The 21,548-nt window shown below is 63.0% G+C and overlaps 2 protein-coding genes across 5 annotated transcripts; one reads left to right on the top strand and one right to left on the bottom strand.

The window, feature by feature from the left end:
* The first annotated feature begins 2,004 nt into the window (after window positions 1–2,004).
* On the top strand, window positions 2,005–4,468 carry CCDC188 (coiled-coil domain containing 188). The gene is made up of 9 exons (XM_032398537.1): window positions 2,005–2,538; window positions 2,722–2,829; window positions 2,988–3,092; window positions 3,213–3,269; window positions 3,380–3,439; window positions 3,583–3,647; window positions 3,830–3,887; window positions 4,142–4,191; window positions 4,282–4,468. The coding sequence occupies exons 1-9, from the start codon at window positions 2,005–2,007 to the stop codon at window positions 4,466–4,468; spliced, it is 1,224 nt and encodes a 407-aa protein (XP_032254428.1).
* Window positions 4,469–5,186: 718 nt separating this feature from the next.
* ZDHHC8 (zinc finger DHHC-type palmitoyltransferase 8) lies at window positions 5,187–21,232 on the bottom strand. 4 transcript variants are annotated; one of them, XM_032398591.1, is made up of 12 exons: window positions 21,029–21,232; window positions 13,769–13,890; window positions 13,441–13,598; window positions 13,171–13,343; window positions 12,889–12,991; window positions 12,385–12,476; window positions 12,076–12,217; window positions 11,736–11,856; window positions 11,554–11,663; window positions 9,190–10,190; window positions 5,931–6,152; window positions 5,187–5,577 (listed from the first exon to the last, which is right to left on the bottom strand). In XM_032398591.1, exons 1-12 carry the CDS (start codon window positions 21,130–21,132, stop codon window positions 5,571–5,573), a joined length of 2,355 nt encoding a protein of 784 aa, XP_032254482.1. In that variant the 5' UTR covers window positions 21,133–21,232; the 3' UTR covers window positions 5,187–5,570. The 4 variants fall into 4 exon arrangements, with proteins under 4 accessions (XP_032254482.1, XP_032254484.1, XP_032254483.1 ...); XM_032398593.1 differs by having other exon boundaries at window positions 11,769–11,856; XM_032398592.1 differs by having other exon boundaries at window positions 5,187–6,152.
* Between the last annotated feature and the right edge of the window lie 316 nt (window positions 21,233–21,548).

Below are 21,548 nucleotides of genomic sequence, written 5' to 3'. Positions count from 1 at the left end.
CCTGAGGCAAGGGAAACAAAAGCAAAAATAAACTATTGGGACTACTTCAAAGTAAAAAGCTTCCGACAGCAAAGGGAACAGTCAACAAAACTAAGAGGCAACCCACGGAATGCAAGAGGACATTTGCAAATGACATATCCGTTGAAGGGTTAGCATCCAAAATCTATAAAGAACTTATAAAACTTCAACACCTCAAAACCAAATAATCCAATTTAAAAATGGGTAGAAGACATGAGCAGACATTTCTCCAAAGAAGACATGCAGACGGCCAACAGACACATGAAAAGATGCTGAACATCACTCATCATCAGGGAAACGCAAATCAAAACTACAACGAGATACCACCTCACACCTGTCAGAATGGCTAACAAACAACACAAGGAACAACAGGTGTTGGCAAGGTGTGGAGAAAAAGGAACCCTCATGGGGCACCTGGGTGGCTCAGTCAGTTAAGCGTCTGCCTTCAGCTCGGGTCGTGATCCCGGGGGTCCTGGGATGGAGCCCCGCTTCAGGCTCCCTGCTCTGCGGGAAGCCTGCTTCTCCCTCTCCCTCTGCCCCTGCTCCTGCTCCTTCTCTCTCTCTCTCTCTCTCTAATAAATAAATAAAATCATTAAAAAAAAAGAAAGAAAGAAAGAAAAGAAAGAGAAAAAAAGAAAGAGAAAGAAAGAAAGAAAGAAAAGAAAAAAAGAAAAAAAGGAACTCTCATGCACTGTTGGTGGGAATGCAAACTGGTGCAGCCACTGTGGAAAATGGTATGGAGGTTCCTCAAAAACTTAAAAATAGAACACCTTTATGATGCAGTAATTCCACAACTGCATATTTACCCAGAGAATACAAAAACACCAATTCGAAAAGATACATGCTCCCCCATGTTTATTGCGGCATTATTTACAATAGCCAACATAGGGAAGCAGCCCAGTTGTCCATTGACAGATGAATGGATAAAGAAGATGTGGTGTGTATAGTATAAACAACAGAATACTACTTCAGCCATAAAAAAGAGTTAAATCTTGCCATTTGCCACAAGGGCGGAGCTAAAGGGTATAATGCTAAGTGAAATAAGCCAGTCAGAGAAAGACAAATGCCCTATGATTTCACCCATACATGGAATTTAGGAAACGAAACTAATGAACGGGGGCGGGGGTGAACTCGGTGAAAGGCATTAAGAGTACACTTCTCAGGACGAGCACTGAGTCACGGGTAGAACTGTTGAATCACCGTATTGTACACCTGAAACTAATATGACACTGTATGTGAACTATACTGGAATTAAAATTTAAAAAATAATAATAAAAGACCTCCGAAACACCGAAGAGAGATCTCATGTCTGATTCCATCACTTAACAGTGGTGTGACCTTGGGCAAGTGACTCAGTGTCTTTGTGCCTCAGTGTCCCCACCTATAAAGAGGATGATAATCGTCCTTATAGAACCATTAAAGTAAACGTTCAATAAATGATTTTCAAAAAATAAAATCCCAAAGGTCGGTTAGGTAAAAAAGCCAGGCCGTGGGATAAGCTGTCCTGTGTGAGGAGGAGGTGGGGCCGCACGCCGCCCAGCTGCACAGAATGTGAGGCTGAACCCCAGCAGGAGCTTAATGACCAGGCTTGTGGGTGGTGGGTGGTGGGAACTGAGGTGGAAGGGCCACACTGGAGAGCACGTCCGGCCTTTGATTTTGTTTTAGCCTTGTGTCTGCATTACCTGTTTTACATTTTGAGAAAAGAGCTAATGCAGGTGGGGGAGCTGGGGTGGGGGAAGATGCACAGTGGGGGAGCAGAGAAGGGCACTTCAGGAACAGGGTCCTGGTGGGAGGGACCCCACCAGCCCTGGCTCTGGCCACCACCCCAGCCCATTGTGACCTCCCTGGCTGTGCTCAGGCCTTTGTGACAGGCACTCTTGAAGCGGACCTGTGAGCCATGACACCTAGAGGGCCCTCAATAAGAGGGTGGCAGGTCGGGCCAGGCTAGAGCCTGGACCTGGGGTTAGGAAGGGGTTACAGGGAGGTATGGAGGGGCCCAAAACCCTGGGTCCCTGTGGCCACTCCCACCCCCAGTGCCCCCAGCCGTCAGCTTCGAGCAGCCACGGAGGATGCCTGGATCCACCCTGCCAGGGGTTTGTAAGGTGGCCCTGCCTGGTGCCTCTCAGTTCCACTCACTCCATAGAGTCGGCCAGGCCTTTCCCACCTCCGGGGGCAGGGAGCGGGGGGCCCAGGGTCGGGGCTGAGGTACCTGGGAACTTTATTGCAAGCGAGGAGGGCGAGATGCAGCGACAGAGACCCAGAGACCCAGCGGGGGCGAGACAAGGACAAGTGGAGACAAGGCTGGGGTGGGGCTGGCCCCTGCACTCGGGACGAGAGCAAGGGGCACCCAGGCAGGGGGGGTCCCCCAGCTCAGGGCCCAGACCCTGCCCGTGCCCGCCCCTGCCGACGGGGTCAGGAACCCCAACCTCACCCAGGGCAGCCCCCTCCCCGCTCCAGAGCATGCCCCTGGATCCTGCAGAGCAGTCCTTCCTCCAGCTGGAGCAGGAAAACCAGAATCTGGTGAGTGGCAAGCCCGCCGAGGCTCCGGGCGGGGCCAGCCCAGGCTCAGAGCACATCTGTGCAGTGGGCTCACAGCCGTTTGCAGAGCCGAAGCTTCTGCCCTGGCCCGCGTGGCCTCTGTCTCCTGCCCAAGAGGCAGCTGTGACAAGCAGCCCCATCTCTCTGCCCCTCCCCACCCCTCAGAAAAGACAGAACCAGGATCTGCGGGAGCAGCTGGGGGCCCTCCTGGGGCCAGGGCAGCAGTTCCTGCCCCTGTGCCCAGAGCACTCGAGCTGCACGGCCCTGGCCTGGGTAAGTGCATACGGCAGACGCCCAGCCTGGCAGGACAGAGGGCAGTTGTCGGGAATGACCGCGTGACTCCGCACCTCAGCCGCGCCCCCGCTCTCCAGCCGGCCCTGAGCGCAGACGCTGCCCACGGCCGTGGGGCTGACCCAGGGGCTCTTCCACAGCCCCCCGAGCAGGCCAGTGCCCGGCCCCTGGAGGACAGGGCGCCCTTGCAGCTGCTGCGGCGAGAGATGTGCCGGGGCGAGGAGTCCTTCGTGCAGCAGTCTCAGGTGGGTCCCCGGGCGCCGGACCATGGGAGGGCTCCTCCGTGCAGCAGGCGCCGGGGACCCCGGGGAGGAAGGAGCTGACCCCATTGGCCTTGCCTGTGCCCGCGCTGTGCCCCTCCCCAGAACGAGCTGCAGCAGATCCGACTGTCCTTTGAGAGGAAGAAGATGGCCATTACCGAGGTGCCCACCTGGCTGGGGTGGGAGGGCCGTTGGGGGACCCACACCTGGCGGGACACCTCCGTGGGCACCCTGCTCCTTGGAGCGTGACCCAGCCTCTCCACTCCCTCCAGGTATGGGACGGCGTGGCCGAGGTACACATGGCCCTGAACAACCAGGCTACTGGGCTCCTGGTAGGTCCCCAGAGGGTGACCCCCGAGGCTGAGGGTAACAGAGGGTAGGCAGGGGGTGTGGGGGCAGGGGAGCATCGAGAAGCAGAGGGATACGGCCGAGTAGTCAGGGTGAGAGGACTTGTTTTACTTCCTCTGTCCCCCAGAACCTCAAGAAGGACATCCGGGGAGTACTAGACCAGATGGAGGACATTCAGCTGGAGATTCTGGGGTGATGTGCAGGGTCAGGGGCCTGGGGGGGCCTGGCTGAACTGGGAAAGGGGCAGGTGTCCTGGCCAGGATGGGGGGGGATCAACCCCTGACCCTTCCCAGTTCCACTGCACCAGACCAAGGGGGTGGTGTGCGCTGGGGGCAGGTTATCCATGGCCCTGACCGCAGCCACCCCCCATCCAGGGAGCGTGCCCAGTGCCGCACCCAGGCCAGGAAGGAACAGCAGATGGCATGCATAGCAGTAAGCCCCCTACCCACACCCTGTCTCAGTCTGGCCTCGCCCTAGAGGCCCCTCTCGGGGAGGGTTTGTGGGCTTCAGTGGAGGAGGCCCCAGGGCAGGAGCCCCAGCAGGAGCCTGCTGACCAGTTATCCCTGAGATATGGCTGCAGGTGCCTGGTCCTGGGTGAGGGAGTGAGGGGTAAGAACCGGCAGCACAGGGACCCCCACCCCACCCCTGCCATGGGGGCAGGCTCTGACCCAGCCCCTCCCCTGCAGAAGGCAAGGCCGCAGCTGGGATGTTCCGAGGGCCTCAAAGGCCAGCTCTGGTAGGTGGCTGCGTGAGTGCACGGGCAGGGCCCAGTCCCCTGGGACTGTCCCCGAGGGCACCCCCGCCCCCTGACCGCCGCCGCCCGCAGGCTGCTGGCCCTGAGGCTGCTGCTGGGCGCCCTGCTGGCCTGCACCGCCGCCTACGTGTACGTGGTGGACCCCGCGCCCTTCGAGGGGCTGGTGCCCCCCCTGCTGAGCCGCGCCGCTGTCTGGAAGCTCCGGGCCCTGCTGGGCCCATTCCTGCGCCTGGAGTTGGATGACTTCCTGCCCTTCTAGGCCAGAGGCCCAGCGGCCCCAGCGAGGAGGCCAGGCGGCCGGCGCTGCCCCGGGTACTCAGCGGCCACGCTGGCCCCTGCCCACGGCACTGCCGCGCCCCATCCCCGCCAGGAGCTGCGGAGAAGGGTGGAGGCGGGGTCTGTCCTGAGGGCTGGGCCTGCTGCTGGACATATAGTCGTGACACACACAGCGTGTGAGCTTGTTTCCATGGAAACGGGGGCGGGGGTGGCGGGGGCAGGAGGTTTTGCTGCCTTCTGAGGCCAATCTCACACTGAGGGTTCCTTGGGGTGGCGCCCCTGCCTTAGCGCCCATGCCTCATCTGCCTGCTGGGCGGCAGCCCCGCCACAGGAAGCCCCCAGCCCACCCCAGGCCACCAGGGAGGGCTCAGAGCAGAGGGTGTCGCAGGAGGGTCTCCACTGTAAGTGAGGACCAGGGGTCCTCGGGCCTCATCCCTGGGGCCGGGCCCAATCAGCAGACCTCAGGGATCAGGTTCCCTGACCCGCCCCCCACCTCCGACTTCACACCCCTCACGTAACCCTCTGTCCCTATCTGGCCGAGCACCCCACCCTCCCCACTCTTGACCGGCCACCACCCCCCCCACCTCCCACTCCTGTCCCCTCCCCAACCTAGGATCCCTGTCCAGTCCAGCCTCCTGGCACTGCCCCAAGGCTCGGAGGACAGGGGGACCATGTTGGTGGACAGAGCTGTGGAGGTAAACACCAAAAATTTTATTTAGGGCATTAAATTGGGGCGGGGGGAAAATACCTTTTAGAACAATAGAGAATAGCTCTGTGGCTTGCTCATCCCCAAGTGGGAGAATTAGAGGCACCGCCCAGGCAGGAAAAGGGCTGGCCCGAGCCCCCGCCCTGCCCCTGGGGGCGTCCAGGCCCCCACTGGCTGGCAGGGACCGCAGGGCCGTGGGCAGTGGGGCCCTCTGAGCTCCCCCAGGTGCCACATCTCGGAGTGAAAGAGTGAAGACTGCCGGGCAGGGCTGGGCAGAGCAGTCACCAGGAACACACTGGACTGGCAGGGTCTCCTCCCCGCCCTGGCAGGGCCCGGATGGCTCACCAGGCTGGCGGCTCCAAGAGGTTAAGGCATCTGTTCATGTGCTGGGTGTGGGGAGGAGGGAGTGCAGTGACCTGCAGGGGCAACCTGAGACCCCCACCCCAGCCCAACCCACCGAGGCCTGGGCTCCCTGGGGAGGAAGTGGCGTCTAAAGTGCTCGGTCAGGCAGGGAGTTCGGGGTGCTGGTCCCAGCCAGCTCCAGGGCCCCTGCCTGGGGAGTGGGACCCCCTGCAGCTGGTGGGGACTTCCTGAGGTGGGTGGGCACAGGGTCACAAGCCCCAGGGGGCTGGGAGTCAGGCAAGGTGCGGCTGGTGGAAAGAGGACCCCCAGCCCCCGGCCCAGGGTCTGTGGCTGCCTGGCTTCCTGGGCTGTCCTCTCGGGCCCCAGAGCTGCCTACTTGGTGTCCCGCTCAGGCCCAGAGAGACTGGGGAAAAGGCTGGAGGCAGCTGAGTGCAGGCGGCACATAGCCCCTCGGGGGGGTACCCCGGCGGCTGGGCTCCAGGGGGCCCGCAGCGGTGGGAGGTCCTCGGGGAGGCCAAGGTGGCATAGGTGCAGGCCGGGGGGCACCCTGGGCTGGCCACGCCGGCCCCATCCGCGGCTGCAGGTGCCGATCCGCCCCCTGGGGGCCGCAGCGTCCCGTGAGAGAGAAGCAGAAAGGTGGAGGTCAGCATGGGGCAGAGCTGCCCAGTGCAGGGTCCGAGGCCCAGCTAGCCTCCCACATTGGGCCAGTCCCTGCCCCAGACCCCCAGTCTTTGCCCTGGCTGGTCTCAGCCCTAAAGAGCCATGGATTCTCAATGCCCCCATCCCCAACACTTGGCAGTGGCAGGTCAGGGGGAGGGGAGGCTCAGGTTGCCAGGAGGGTGAGTTCCAGTGAGTGTAGCTGCAAGGATGCCACAACGGCCCCCACAGGGCCCTCAGCCAATGGGTGGCCCCATTTGCACCCCCTACTCCATCTCCCCTAAGAGCTCTTGGGTTCTCAGGGGGTCCTGGGACACCTGCAACCCCAACCTTTCTCCAAATGCCCTGTTACCACCAGGGATGACGTAGACCCACGGGAGCCTTGTCAGCCAAAGACCCATCGGCCAGACCCCACCTCCCAAGCTTCCAACTCAGCTTAAGTCAGTGGAAACACCCACGAAGAAGAATGGCCAACCTCTCTCCCAGAGCCTGACCCACTCTGCTCCCCGCCCCCGGAGCCCCCGCATTGCAGCAACAGCCCTAGCCTTGCTCAAGGAAAGGATCGAAATGACTCTTTTTCTTTTTTTAATAAAATTATAGATATATAGATGTAGATATAAAAACATAAAACAGACACAACGCAAGCGGACGCTGCCGTGTGCTTACTCTCGGGTCCCTGGCGCCAGGCGAAACTCTGGCCCCCTCCCCCATGTGCTTCCCACGAGGGCACCGAGGCTCCTGCAGGGCCTGGACTTGGCATGCCTTGGGGTAGGGAATCTCCAGTTTGGCAGGGAGAGGACTCCTGGTCTCATGGGTCCCCTGTGGCAGCGTCCGGCCCGTGCCTGCTCCCACCTGCCTCCTCCCCCCACCCCGGTCGCCTCCCACAAGAGCATAAAGCAGAGGTTAAGGCTTCAATGAAAGCGAGTTTCCCGGCAGTGGGGGCAGCGGGGGCCCGAGCGTTAACACATGGGACGTGGCATGGCAGCTCAGCGCACAGACACGGGGACGCACCCACCAGCTGGGCGAGACAGGACACACGGAGCCAAGACCCCACCCACAGCTGGCTGTCTGTCCATCGGCCACCTGTCTGTCAGAACCCAGAGCAATCCCAGAGCTGGGTGCCTGTAGGCTGGGGCTGGACTCCCCGAAGAAGAACTGGCCTGGCCAAGCTACAAGCTTCCAGCGGGTCCCTGAAAGGCAACGAGTTAGGAGCAGCCGGGTGGTGGGGCCTCGGTCCGGTACGGCCAGGGACCCAGGCCTCTCTGTCCATCTCTGGGCCACAGTGACCCATCTGTGAGGGGAGGAGGTGGGAACCGGCCTCAGGGGCATGGGTGCAGCGGGTGCAGATGTAGTCCACACCCCCTCGCTGCCCCCCCAACCTGTGGGAGCAGGGGCACCGCCACACAGATCCTGCAGCCCAGCGGCCCTTGGCCCAGCTGCGCCCTGCTGAGCAGATGGGTGGATGGACAGGCGGAAGGAAGAGGGACAGGCTTGTGGAGGCGTGGTCTCTTCCGCTGACGTGTCCACACCAGGCCTGGGCCTCCTTGTCTCCCGGGGCAGAGAAGTCGGGAGGGGAGGGCAGCCGCTGGGGGTCCTGGTCCCCGGGGCTCCACGGCGGATGGATGACAGTCAGTCCTCTCACACTGAGATCTCGTACGTGGTCCCACCCACGCCGGACACCTTCTTAACGAGCGTGTGCCGGGCAGGGCTGGCGGAGGGCCCTGGGGGGCCAGCGGCAGGCCCCAGGCGGGCCAGGCCCGGGGACTGCCCGTTAAGCTTACTTGGGGGGGTCTTCAGCTGAGGGTGGTCCCTGCATCAAAACAAGCACATACACGCACACACACAGTGAACACGGGACCACAGCATGACAGAGGCCAGCGGAGGACAGAGGACAGAGGACGCGGACGCAGACAAAGCCTGGGGCAGCCCCTGCCTCTGAGCTCAGCAGGCCCCACCCAGAAAATGGGTGGGGGTGCACAGCCTGCAGAGGGAGGGCTATGTTGTCACAGGACAGACAGATGTCAGAATGGCCATCATCCCCCTCCCAGGTCCCTTGGTCCCTCCCACTGGCACAGACCACAGAGCGCAGGGAGGCCAGATGGACGCTGGCCAAGCCCCCAGGCCCTGCATCGTCCTAGTGCCCCAAGCCAGGGAGCCCAGTGGTGACTCTGGTTCCTTCCCTGCTCCCTCCTGGGAAAACGAGAGGCTGTCTCCCTGCCCTCCAGCCTGCCCAGTACTGACCAGTAGCATTTCTGACATCGCGGCCCAAACACCCACGAAGCTGGGAGCCCCTCCCTCCTTCGGCTGCCATCCCACCTCACTGTGTGGCTGCCACCCCCTGGGCCAGCCGCATCCACAACAGGGGCCGGGGCCGCCTCGTCCACTGAGCCCGTGCTCGCGGCGGCACGAGTGACACCCTGACGACACCCATGCACCCACTGTGGGGCCCAGCACACCCCAGCTGCTCAGCGCGTATACTTGGACCTGACCCTGTGAGGCAGCCGGCCCAGCTTCCTATTACCCACCTGCTGGGAGCCTGGAACCAGCCTGCCCCTCTGGGCCTCAGTTTCCCCATCTCCAAGCAAGGAAGCCCTTACTTCCTGGGGCTAGGAGCACCCAGGACAGCACGTTCTGCTGTGGGATGATGTCCCCCAGACTCAGCCTCCTGGACCGACACTGTCTCCAGGGTAAGAAGCCCCAGGGTCCTCCCCTACGCTCGGCTGCACCAGCTGCATGAGAACGTGCAGCCCACAGTGGGCCAATCCTCCTGCCCCACTGTCCTCAGACGTGTCAGGGTGTCCTTGGAGCTGGGCTACCCTCACACAGTCTGGCCAGGGGGGGCCTCCAAGGAGGGTGAGGCCCACGCCCGTAGGCAGCCACTGGCTTCCCAGACACCCCCCGCATGCTCAGCCAAGAGGCCCCACAGGCGGCCGGACACCTGACCTGTGCTGGGAAGCCCCCTGCCCCCCAGCACCCACCTCTGCACGGCCAGCGAGGGTGGCGACTCCGGGAGGTCCGTGTGGATGAAGGCGACAGCTTTGGGGCCTGCATAGGAGGGTGAGCGGGGCGTGCTGGGTGGGGAGGGGGGACCCTGGCGCACCGGGGACCTGTGCGAGCCGCTGCCGGGCCGAGGCCCAGGGGCGTTGTTGTTGGCCAGGTCGGCCTGCAGGGAGGAGGAGGAGGTCCGCGGCGCCCGGCTCACAGCGCTGGCCAGCGAGGACAGCGAAGTCTGCAGCGCGGGGTTGCGGGCGCCGCCGAAGCCGGGCCCCGCCACGAGGTCATCTCTGGAGCCGTAGCGCAGGGCAGGGCCGCGGGGGCCCTCGGACAGCACACTGGCCTGCTGCAGGCTGTAGGAGCTGGGCGCGTCATAGACGCCCGAGTCACCGAAGAGCGAGTCGGCCTGAGAGCGCAGCAGCCGCTCCCGCTCCTCTCTGTCCTTGCGCTCCTGGATGGAGGCCATGATGGTCCTGGACAGGTTGTCGTAGCGCACAGGTGAGGGCTCCCGTGGCCGGGGGCCCAGCACCGGGCTGAAGCTACGGGGCGGGGGCCGCGGCGGGTCACCCACCGCCCCCGGGTGCAGGTAGGGTGAGCGGTAGCTGGCCACGCCGGCCGTGGCGTGGGCTGGGCACGTGTGGCTGCCGGGAGAGCCAGGGTTAAGCAGACTGTCATAGGACAGGCTGCCATTGCGGTTGGGCAGCGCGTGGGGGGCGAAGATGCTGCGGTGGGGCGTGGGAGGCCCGCCCTCAGAGCGCAGAGGCTGCAGGGCCACGTGGTCCCCACCCCTCCGGCTTGCTGCCTTGAGGCTCAGGGAGCGCAAGGCACCCGAAAAGGTGTCAGCAGCACTGAGTGGCGGGGACGGCGGGTAGGCTGCGTGCAAGCCTCCGGGCGTGTAGTCAGGGAGGTCCAGGCTGGGCTCCGACGCGAAGTCCAGGCTGTGGATGCTGTCTTCCCCCAATGTCAGGGAGTCAGGGCCAGGGACCTATGGGGAGAGAGGGCACACGTCTACCACTGCCTGGCCACCCTGCTCCGCCCAGCCACCAGGTGCTCTATGCCCCGACAGAGGCTACAATTTGGTGACACGTGTGACCGACAAGCTGCTCCTGGAAGTTCTCCATCCCCTAACCACCTCTTCCTTGCCCACCACAGAAGCAAGTGGGGATAGGGTAGACCAGAGCCCCCAGATGCTGCCTCCCCAGGGAAGGCTGGGCACACTTCTCCTGCTCCTACTTCCCTAGGAAAGAGGAGGGGGGCCGTGGGGACAGCCTCGGGAGCTGGACCTTGAGGGGATGTAATAACCACATGGAGAGCCAGAGCCCTCTCCTGGGTACCTCACGGCTGAGGATTGCAGTCGCTGCCATGTAAGAGCAGAGCTAGCTGCTGCATCTACCCAGGGCAGGACCCTCAGAGCCCACATGGGCCAGGACCTCCTGGGGAGGAGCCAGGGGACAGCCACAGCAACAGGGTAGAGGGGCCTCTCTGAGTCTCCGTGAATCGAGGCATGCGGTCACAGGCTTGGGCTGGGGATGAGAGCCTCCAGAACCTCAAAACCCAGAGGGGGTACTGGTAGGGACAAATGTGGCCTTGGGGTACTTGGCCAGAATCCTTGTGGGACCCAGGACAATCCCAGGAAGATGAGGCAGGCGAGGACACCTAAAGCCCCCCATTCCCAAGGAGGGCTGATCGATACCCCTCCCGGGGCAGGACCATGGCATGCTGGCCAAGGAGGCCCAGACCCCCTGCCCAGCCCAGAGGGTCCAGAGATGCCGGGTCGAGCAGGACATCGGTCCTGAGGGGAAGTGACTGGTCCAGGCATACTGGCCCAGTCAGAGGCTCACCTCTTTGGTGGCCATGAAAGAGGGTGGGCAGCCTGGGAATGCTCAGGGTTCTGGATCATTCCTCAGGCTGTCCAGGGTTGCCAACTGCTCCACAGTGATCGTAGAGTACTTAACACAACTCAGAGAAAATAAATGTGCTTTCTTAAACAATCTCAAATTCTTCTGAAGCCTTCCCGTGGGCCTTACAGAGTGACCAATAGTGGAATCCCAGGCATGCTGGCACACACTGCCCCTGGGGGCAGCCGCCTACCAGGCTAGCAGGCAATGCTGGCCAAGGAGCAGGGGCCAGCCAGGACTGCCTGTCCCAGCCCTTCCTTCGTGCATAGCTGGGATGCCCACAGGGTGAGGGCCTGCTGGCGCCCACAAGGCTATGACCCCACGGCCCCAGGGGCAGGGCCTCCTGGGGCGAGTCCTCTAGGAGTGGGACCTCTGGGGTGAGGCCTCTGGGGACAGGGTCTCCAGGAGGGGTAGAGCAGGACTTCCTGGGGCGGGGCCAGGCCTCCTCACCTGCTCACCAGGCCCGCAGAAGGGCGCCTTGGGACCCGAGGGAAAGGCAGGCCGGAACTTGTACATGGCAGGTGTCGGGGGGCTGGTCCTCTGCGCCGACAGGGCGCTCTCTGGGGAGATGGACCACGGTCAGGCTGGGGTCAGTCCATGTCCCTCCCTCTGTCTGGCCACCCCCACCTCACCAGCACTGCTCGGGCGTGGGGTCTGCAGGTCACCTCCGAACGTGCCGGCCTCCGCCTTGGGGGGCAGTGGCGGCCCCAGATCCAGCGGCTTCTCATCCAGCCGGTCCAGACTGCCCTTGGACTGGGAGGGGGCGTGGTCAGTGGTGGGTAGGGTGTGGGCCAGGGGTGGGGCATAACTGGGGACTCCTCCCTGGGCCCTGGGCCCCGGGGCCCTAGACCATTCTCCAGAATCTACCCAATTCCTCCCACTTCCACTTCTAGGCCCCCTCACACAGAGCTGCTTCCTGCCTTCAAGGGTCTGCCCTTTACCCCATCCCCTAGCTGACCCCAGGGCCCCCACCTTGCTGCGGCCCAGGCCAGCCTTCAGCCCGTTGTCACTAAGCTTGACCTTTAGCGGGGCAGCTCGCTCCAGGAGCTCGGGCCGAAGGAAGGGTGGCTTCAGGCGAGTGGCCAGCGGCAGCCGGGGGGGCTCCGCCACGTACCTGCACCAGGGGCAGAGGGGTCAGTGGCCAAGGCTTACGTGGCCCGAACGCTCACCAAAGGCAAGGCTGGCCGCACCTGCCAAAGGCAGAGGTTGACCAGGCTGAGGGTCCACACCTGCCCACCCCAAACCCGGCAGAGGCCCCTTGACACCCCGTCCAGGCCTCACCGGGGTGCCAGAGGGCTGCACAGCACGTGCTCCACATTCCCATAGCAGCCTCGGGTGAAGGGGTTCACGCCCCCACGGAACTTCCCCGTCACCTGTGGACATGGGACCCCTCAGCCAGCCTGGCCACCCAGGGTCCGGGCCAAGGCGGACAGGGGGACAGGCAGGGACGGCTGGGGGTCCTCAGAGGCAGGTTGGGCAGGGTCAGCCCGTGGGTGCCCCCCACCCATTCACCCTGACGGTCCCCGCCAGAAACTGTAGAATTTCTGGGCCCTGAGTTACTGGTGGCTACAGTATCCACAGGCACGGCCCCACACTCCATGCCCCGCACAGGGTCTCCAGGGCCAGATCCTCCCCCTACGGAAGCTGCGTAGGCCACCTCAGCTGAGGGCTCCAGCAGCCCTTCCCTGACACCACCCCAACATGGTCCTGGTGTAGCCCCGGCCCTCTTGGCCCACAGGGCCCCCCGCATCCCCATCACCGTGTGGGCCCTCCTAGGGTCAGCACCTGCTCATTGGTGGTACGCCCCCGAGTGACCAGCACCACGTGGAAGCCAGTGAGGCCGATGACAGGGATGAAGAAGAGGCCAGCCACACACATGACGGCCATACTGGCCTGTTAAGGCCAATGGCCAAAGGCAAAAACACGGGGCAGGTGCCTGGGGACGAACAACTCCTGCTGCCACCCAACCTGGGGACTCCCAGGCAGTCACCCACCGCCCTGCACCTCAGCTTCCCCTGTGGAATGTGCCCCCGGCCCACACTGTCTTTGCGGTCGAGCCAAGGATACGTGATGGCGGTGTGGGCAGCTCCCAGCCCCTCAGCGTGGTTCAGCACGTAGACCAGGCCAAAGGCGACCACGCCCACCATGTGTGCGCTGAGTGACAGCAGGAACAGGAAGAAGTATCGGTAATTGCGGCGCCCAATGCAGTTGTTGACCCAGGGGCAGTGGTGGTCAAAGTCCTGGGCAGGAGCAGTGAGTCAGGGCACAAGGTGGGGGGCGGGGAGGGGCACGGGGGGCACGGGGGGCACGGAGAAGACGGGGTGGCAGGACGGTCACCTCTACGCAGTTGTCGCAGACGCTGCAGTGGGAGCAGCGAGGTGGGCGGTAGAAGTGGCAGGTTGCGCACCACTTCATACGGACCTGGATGCCCCGCACATCCACGTTCTTGTACAGCGGGGCCCGGAAGTCGTCCTCCTTATCCTCGTCCTCATCCGCTGTGAGCCAGGGCCAGGGGAGGGTGGCAGGAAAGTGACTCTCCTGGCAGGAGAGTCCTTCCCGGATCCCTGCCAGCCCGCCCACCAGGACCCACCCCCGAAAGGCTCTCGCACGTCAGCCACACTCTAGTGAAAGGGAGCAGATTACGTGCCCCAGCACAGGGCCCTACCTCGGGGGAAGACGCCAGGGTCCATGAAGGTGGCCATGCTGAAGTTGGCCAGGACAAAGAGGAAGATGATGCCATTGTAGACAGGAACAGCTGGGGACACAGCTCGAGTCAACCATGGGCACCTGCATTGGACAGCAGGGCAGAGCTAGGTCTGGGGGTGCAGCAGAAGGGTGGGGATGGGGTGTGGGGACAGATGAATTAGGCATGGCCACACATAGGCAGGCTGGGCCATCGAAGGCCACCATCAGTGCTCAGCGGGGCAGTCAGGGAGGCCACCGCCACCACAGCCCCGCTGGGAGACCCCTACACATCAGCCTGCTGCCTCTCCACTCAACCATCGGGGCTGGGCACTTCGTGCCCGGTAGGTGTGCGGGCTGCCTGCACGCAGACACTGAGTCCAGCAACCCTCCCGATGCCTGTTAGGAATTCACCTCACAGTTGAAGATACTGAGGCTCAGAGAGGCCTATGGGCCTGGGCTCCCTCTTTTAGGAGGGGTGGCAGACTGGAGGCAGGAGTCCAGGATGAGAAATGAGCTCACTCTGCCTGTGTGCTATGACAGACAGAGGCCAGCCCCAGTCCTCATGCAGACCTGTCCCCAGCCCAGCGGGTCCCCTTTGCCAGGGAAAATCTGGGACATGGGGAGCTCCAATTCTCAGTCAGTAAATGCATGGTGGGTGGCAGCCCTGTTCTTCCCTGAGGAGGCAGTCTCAGGGTCTGGGCCACTGGGCACATCTGCATCCAGGAAGCCCCTTCTTTTTAGTTTGTCACCTTACTATCCATATGACAATGCAGAACACCTGGAGACTCTAGAAAAGCATGATACCCCCTCACCACTCACCATCTCTTACTACCCCCACGTCCATGGCTCCAAGGCTGCACCCTCTTCCAGGAAGCCTTCCCAGATTCCTGGCACCCCATAAGGATCACATACACCTCCCTGGTGAGTGCTCTGCCACAGAGAGTGTCCTCTTCCACCCACTGGGGACCTGACCAGAGCCCTGTCTGTGGAGATCCACCCAGTCCTTGGGCACATAAACTATGGCCTCCTGCCCCGACCCTGCAGCATGTCCCTGAGTCCATCCACTCGGCTCCCACAAAGTTCCTCTGGTCTCAGACTCCTGATCTCTCCCATGGCTCCCGGCTGCTTTGACAAGTGGAGGGCACCTGGGGGGTAGTTCCCCTCCCCATACCTAGCCCTTCTGTGGAACTGGAGGGCCAGGGGGATCCCCGCCCAGTAGCCTTGACTGAGGGCATCGTGGCCTCCGGCATCGTGGCCTCTGGCAGGGCGAGCAATGCCCACGGCCTTGCCCACTGCCCCAGTGCACGCCGGCCACGCTGGCGCGCCCACGCCTGTCTTGGCCAGGAGCCAGCCCCGCCACCCCAGCAACCACCTCCATGGCAGCAGAAGTTCGCTATTTTTAGTGGAAAGCGAGAGGCTATTTAAAGACTCCACTTCCCACGGCAGCAGGCTCGGCGGCCAGGAGCCGCAAGTTACCCCTTCCTCTTCTCCGGGACCTGCTGTGGAGGAAGATGCACCCCCTGAGGACACAGGTTCCCTCCGCGGGGAGGGCCTTCCCCCACCACCCCCTGCCCAGGCAGCCCAGAGTGCCCACCGGTAGATGCCTTCCACATTCTCCATCCCTGCGTGCTAAAGCGTGGCATACAGATGGTGCTCAGCATATGCTGCGGTCTCTGACCCAATCCCATCCAGCAAGGTGCTGGCGGGCCCCTGAGGCATGGTCTGCCTGGCAAGGCGGGGTGGGGGGCAGAGGCCAAAATGCCAGCAGGGACGGGCTCTCCAGGCAAGTGGGAGCTGTCAGCTCAAGAGAAGCAGGAGCTGGGGAGAAGTGGGGGGCTGCAGGCCCCACGCAGGTGGGGCACGCCAGCTCCCCATGGCGCCCTCTGGGAAGGGCGGGCTATGTAATCCGCACAAAATGAAAATGCAGGCCCAGTGTTTAAAAAGCATCAAGAATTCCAAGACCATGACAGCAGAGCATTAAAGGCAAGGGTGGGCTCGTGTGCACCTGCGTGGCCCGCACCAGCCAAGCCAGCCTGCTCCGCAAAGGGAGGAGCTCAGAGGTCCTGTGCTGCGCTGGGGCCGGCAGATGTGCGCATACGAGGTGCAGCAGGTGGGTGGGCACTGCGCCAGGGGGAGGGGTGGTCAGAGGGTCCATCCCGGCTGTCCAGGCTTTCCCAGGGGATACTGAGAGCCTGTTGCCCTCCGGCCCTGTGCAGTGAACCACAAAATCTGCCCTTCCAGCTGCAGGGAGTGGGCACTTCTGTTTCCCTATTTTACAGACAAGGAGTGGGTATAGGACGGCTTGTCACATACCAAGACCTCGGGGTGAGATTCAAGCTATTATGCAGGCAGGCAGGGACTGAACCCGGCCTGGGCAGGCAGCCCCCATACTCACACTGACCGGAGTCTCCCCTGGCCCAGGTAGCCGGTATGCTTTGTCCTCCCTGAGCCTCAATGACCTCCCCCCACCCCCGGGCTGGACAGCTGCCCCAAATGAGATGCCTAGGGCTAGAGGGGAGGGGGGGCGACACCTGCACAGCAACGGGGCCATGTTTGGGAATCTGCAAAGTGACAGGGCAACGTCTGCATTGAGGTGGTGGGCAGCCTCTGTCCGCTACAGGCACCACCCTTCTGCATGCCTGGGCCACATGTACCAGGGAGAGTGGGCTGGGGCCTTAGCTGGTATCGGGCAGGCTTGCGGGGAGGGGAGGGGGGGAGCAGGTTCTCTAACAGGGACATGAGCCACTGCCCTGTTGGCCCACCATCACCAGGCCGCCAGGCTCGACTCAGACCCAGGATCAGGCCCTCCCATGCATTCCTGTCCCCCCTCATCCTCCCTCAGGGGGCCTTTACGCCCAGGCCATGCCAGGAGGAGGGTCCAAGCCTGGGTCATGCCTAATGAGGACCGGCTCCCTGGCCAGAGCCAGCAGGCACACGCACAGAGACGTGTTCCCACGAGCATGCAGGGACACATGCACGCACACATGTGCAATGCACACACAGACACACAAATATGCTCCGGGACACACACGTGTGAACACATGCCTGGATACGCGTGTACACAGACACACGTGCATACACGACCACATTCAAAAGGCACATGTACGTGAGCACACACCAACATGTGTTGATGAGCAAGACACACGTGCATAAGTGTTTGTGAGAGGGGCGCCTGGGTGGCTCAGTCGTTAAGCGTCTGCCTTCGGCTCAGGTCGTGGTCCCAAGGTCCTGGGATCGAGCCCCACATCGGGCTCCCTGCTCAGCGGGAAGCCTGCTTCTCCCTCTCCCACTCCCCCTGCTTGTGTTCCCTCTCTCGCTATGTCTCTCTCTGTCAAATAAATAAATAAAAACTTCAAAAAAAAAAAAATGTTTGTGAGAACAGACCTGCCCACTTGCACACACACACACACGGCCGCACAGGCACACCTGCGCCCTCGTTCATGCACAAACACACTCATATGCACATACGAACACACACAGACATGCCCTTCCTCAAACCGACCCCCTCTCTATGTTCTCTCTGTTCCCCGTGGACCAGGCAAGCGTGAGGACACGTGAGGACGTGCCAGCTCTGTGGGCAAGGCGTGGCAGGCAGTCCTGCTCAGTCCACCTTGAATCTGTCCCAGGCTCCAGGAGGGCCCCTCTGCCCACAGGGACATCACTCCATTCCCACCCAGGGGATGGTATGCTCCAGGCAGGGGTTGGCCACCCCTTGCTGGCTGCAGCCATGCTGTGGGGCCCAGGGCGGGCCTGGGTGGGGGGCCGGCCCAGCTCTGAGGCTGGAAACCCTCCTCCCTATCCAGCCCCCGCCTCCTGAGTGTTAGGGCCACACGCCACTGCCATGGGCCCCACCCAGATTGAGGCCCCAAGTCCGTCTAGCCGGGCAGGGAGACACCACCCAGTGGGGGTGGGCGGTTCTGCAGGGCCAGTATGCGCGCCACAGCTAAATGTGGAATGGAAAATTTTAACTCAGACGTTTTCATTTAAATCGGGTTCTTCATTAACACTGTTTGTGTCTAAGAGTGATGCTCATGCATGGGGGCACCCGGGACCAGAGGGTCTGTGGCCACTCTGCCCTGGTCAGGCTAGCCTGGGGCCTGTCCTCCTGTACCCATCCCATCCCTGCAGACACCTGAGCAGATGGGGAAACTGAGGCTCAGGCGGCCAAAGATACGGTAGGCCACAGGCAGTGAGGCCTGGCAGGGGGCTCACCCTGTTTCCTTCCTTCCCATGTGGCCCCTGCCAGGGGCTCTGTTCACCTGGGCCTGCCCTTCCACTGTCCCATGCTGGGTCTTCCAGCTTGTCTGGGCCTCTGGGCATGGGGAGGGCTCAGGCCCATCCTGGGGACAGACTGTGACGTCCCAGAAGTCAGCCCCCTGGTCCTGGACAGAGACAAGATGGCCCAGCTTGGCCCCAGGTGTTGGTAACCCAAAAGCAGCTGTAGCTTTCTGATGTCTCCAGGTTCCCTGTCATTCTGCAAAGTGGCTCTGGGAGGAGGAAGGGGCTGAGGTGGAGACCTGGCCTGGGGGCTCTTGGAAACCCACTCAGCACCTGACCCAGCCTGGCATTGAGCCACAGTGTGAAGGGCTTCTGGGGCCCAAGGGGACATGACTGTACCAGGAACCCAGGAAGGCTTCCTGGAGGAGAAGGACCTCTGGGAACCTGCCCTTCAGGATGCTCCCCATCCTCTGAGGGAGATGCCCTGACCTCCGGTGATCCTATCCACCCCGCAGCCTCTCCTGGTAACATGTCTGAATATTCTGCTCGTCCCAGGCCCCTCAGTGAGCTGGGCCAAGGAAGGGGTCCTTGATCTTCTAGGCTCCTGGCTCCCCACCCTGCATGATGTCAGGAGCTGCTGTCTGCAAGGACCTGCTCCAAAGGGGGCAGCTTGTGTTTACTGAACAGAGAGGGGGCCTGGGGCCACGCAGAGTCCAGTGAAGTTCAAGGGGTAAAGGCAGAGAAGAGAGAACCCCGTGGGCGCCCCAAGGGCAGGGTGGAGAAGACACAGGAGTGGGCTGCTCCCTCCTCACTACATGTCTAAGTCTGCAGCAGGCCTGGACCCAGAAAAAGGGTAAAAGTGTGGGTGCTAGGGTGACCAGAGGCCTATCCCAAGGAGGGGGCCACTGGGACCCCTGCTTGCCTGGAATTCGGCACACTGTGAATAGTGTCAGTAGGCCTGGTTCATCCCGCAGAACCCCTTTTCAGGAACCCAGTTGCTTTGGAGGACCCTGGTGGAGCCAGGGTCAGGGTTGGCCAGGGTCCCCAGTGGCCTTCTGGCCCGGGGAATGTGGCCTCAGGGGTTCAGGGGAGCCCTGCCCTAAGGGTGATCAAAGCTCCCTTGGCTAGACGGTGACTGCCCCTGGCCCCCAGCTGGTGCCCCTGCACCCCCAGCTTGCTGCAGAGGCACATGCCACCTTCTCTCAGGCAGAGTGGGTCACACACAAGGCAGGACACAGGGAAAGGCCTGCAGTGCCCTGAGGGAACCCTGCCCCTTGCTGGGCTGGTGTCCCTGAACCCAGAACCTCAGCTCTGAGAACTGAAGAAGGAAGAACTTGGCAGGGTGCAGGAGCCTCAGCGCCCACATCTTGGGATGGTGAAGTTCATCATAGGACAGCCGTGTAAGGGCCCTCTGAAACCACAGCAAGGGCTTATGACAAGCATGCTACAGAGGAGCGCAGGTGAGCATAGGAGGAGAGGAGAGGAGACAGGAAGACTCCCTGGAATAGGGTTGATTTCAATTCTTTAAAGATTTATTTCCCTGCATTTCACAAGTTCTTGAAAGAGAACACGTATTACTTTCAATGTCAGGGAGGAAAAACACTGAATTGCACTTCGGGAGTGAGAAACCAGGATCAGCAAGTGGACGCCAGGCTACCCCGAAGCACACCTGAGTCCAGGTGTGGGGGACCCCAGGGCCAGGACTGGGCTAAGCCCCACCCCTCCAGAAGACCCTGCACTTGCTGTCCACCTGCCCCTCTCCTCTCTGCCCCACAGCCAGCAGCATCTGAGTAACAAGAACACGCCTGCTTGCCAAAGCCAGAAATAAGCCCGTCCACACAGGCCTTTTTTAAACACGCTCTTGGCAGCCTGTGGCGCCCACCCAGCCCCGGCCTCCAGGTAGGGAGCTCTTGCGCCTCCATGGGCACCCAATGCAGACTCGCCATCCTCACAGCTGCTACCCTCACTCTTGCTAAGGCGAAGGGTGCCAAGCCGGCTCCTGCTCACCCCTGCTCCAAGCTCATTTACACTCAGGCTGACCTGCCTCGGAACAGAGACCCCGCGGGCTGGGGCCATTTGCAACACCTCCGGTTCCCAGGAAGGCTTGAGCGGTCATTGCTCTAGTCACCTGGGCTGTTTCTCAGCATGGGACTTGTGGAAGCGGGTGGTCCCAGATGTGCATGGCTGAAGCCTGGAACCCCCACCCCTCCTTGTACCTGAGGTGCCCCACAGCCATGGTGTTGCCAGCAGGCTTATATGTGAGCCAGCCTGTCTCAGGTGAAGAAGTTACGTCTGCATGGGCCCAGGGCCTTGCCTGCCCTCTGTCTCAAGGGTCCCAGTGCCCAACATGGCCAGTGTCCCTGGGTGAGGCCTGGCCTGGGCCCTCCAGCTGCGACCCCGAGCCTTCCCGAGAAGGTCAAGGGAGGGTGTAGGGTACTGCCAGGCCAGCACCAAGGGTGGCTTTGGGGCAGGCACGTGGCAGCCTGGCCAGGCCACACCTACGCGGGAACAACTTGGCTCTGGCCCTGGGCTGGACAACCAGGAGGGGACCCAAGAGCCGCCCTCAGCTCCTTGCTGGAGGGGCTGGTGGCTCTCAGCAGCCCACGTCCCCCCTCGTGCAGCCTGTGGGGAGGGGAGGGCTGCAGCCACACCCTGGGCGGCCACTGCACACACTCCCCTATTTGGGCCCAGCAACTGACACCCAGGGCCTGGCACACTCGTGAGGTGCCCGCCAGGCTCTAGTGTCCCCACATGGATAACTCACCTGTCCCTGGTGCCCCAGTATAGGCACACTCACTGTTTCTGCCTCAGCCCATATGGGGGGCTCACGTCACCCACAGCCCTGGTGCCAGCCCTGTCGTGCCCAGTCCTCCCGGCCCCTGGCCCCCCTGCCCTGCCCCGCCCGCGGGCCTTGTCCCCCAGGCCTGCCAGGCTGCAACCCCCGCTATACCGGCCCCTGCCCCTTCTGGCCCGGCTGTGGCCGCCTGTGCACCCCCCCCCCCCGGTGACGCTGGAGACTCACGTGAACACGAAGAACAGGGTGCTGGAGCCGACCAGCAGCGCGGCGGCCGTGGCCACCGGGATGTACTTGGCGGGTTTGAGGCGCGTCCCGGGGCTGCGGGGCATCCTGGGCGCCGCGCCGCCGCATCCCTCCCCGGGGCCGGACGGGCGGGGCCGGCCGGGGTCGGGCCGGGGTCGGGCGGGGGGGGGCTGGACGCGGCGCAGGACCCGCGGCGGCGGCGGCGGCGGCGGCGGCGGTGGCGGCGGCGGCGGCGGCGGCGGAGGAAATCCCACCCCACGGGTAGCGGCGGCGGCGGCGCGCTGATGTCAGCGCGCCCCTTAAGGTGGACCGGGCGGCAAGGCGGCGGGGGGGCGGGGCCGGAGGCGGGGCCGGAGGCGGGGCGGAGCTGGGACCCCTCGCGGCCGCGCCCGGTCCCCGCCCCGCCCGCCCCACGCCCTCCTCAGGAGGGCGCCGGGTGCTGGAGCCCGCCAGACTGGGGAGCCGCCGAGCCCCCCCACCCCACCCCGGGCCCCGCCGGCGC

Source organism: Phoca vitulina, unplaced genomic scaffold (assembly GCF_004348235.1).
Source record: "Phoca vitulina isolate PV1807 unplaced genomic scaffold, GSC_HSeal_1.0 scaffold117, whole genome shotgun sequence".
NCBI classification, from domain to species: Eukaryota; Metazoa; Chordata; class Mammalia; order Carnivora; family Phocidae; genus Phoca; species Phoca vitulina.
Note: the sequence above shows the minus strand (reverse complement) of the source record. Positions and strands in the feature narration are given on the sequence as shown.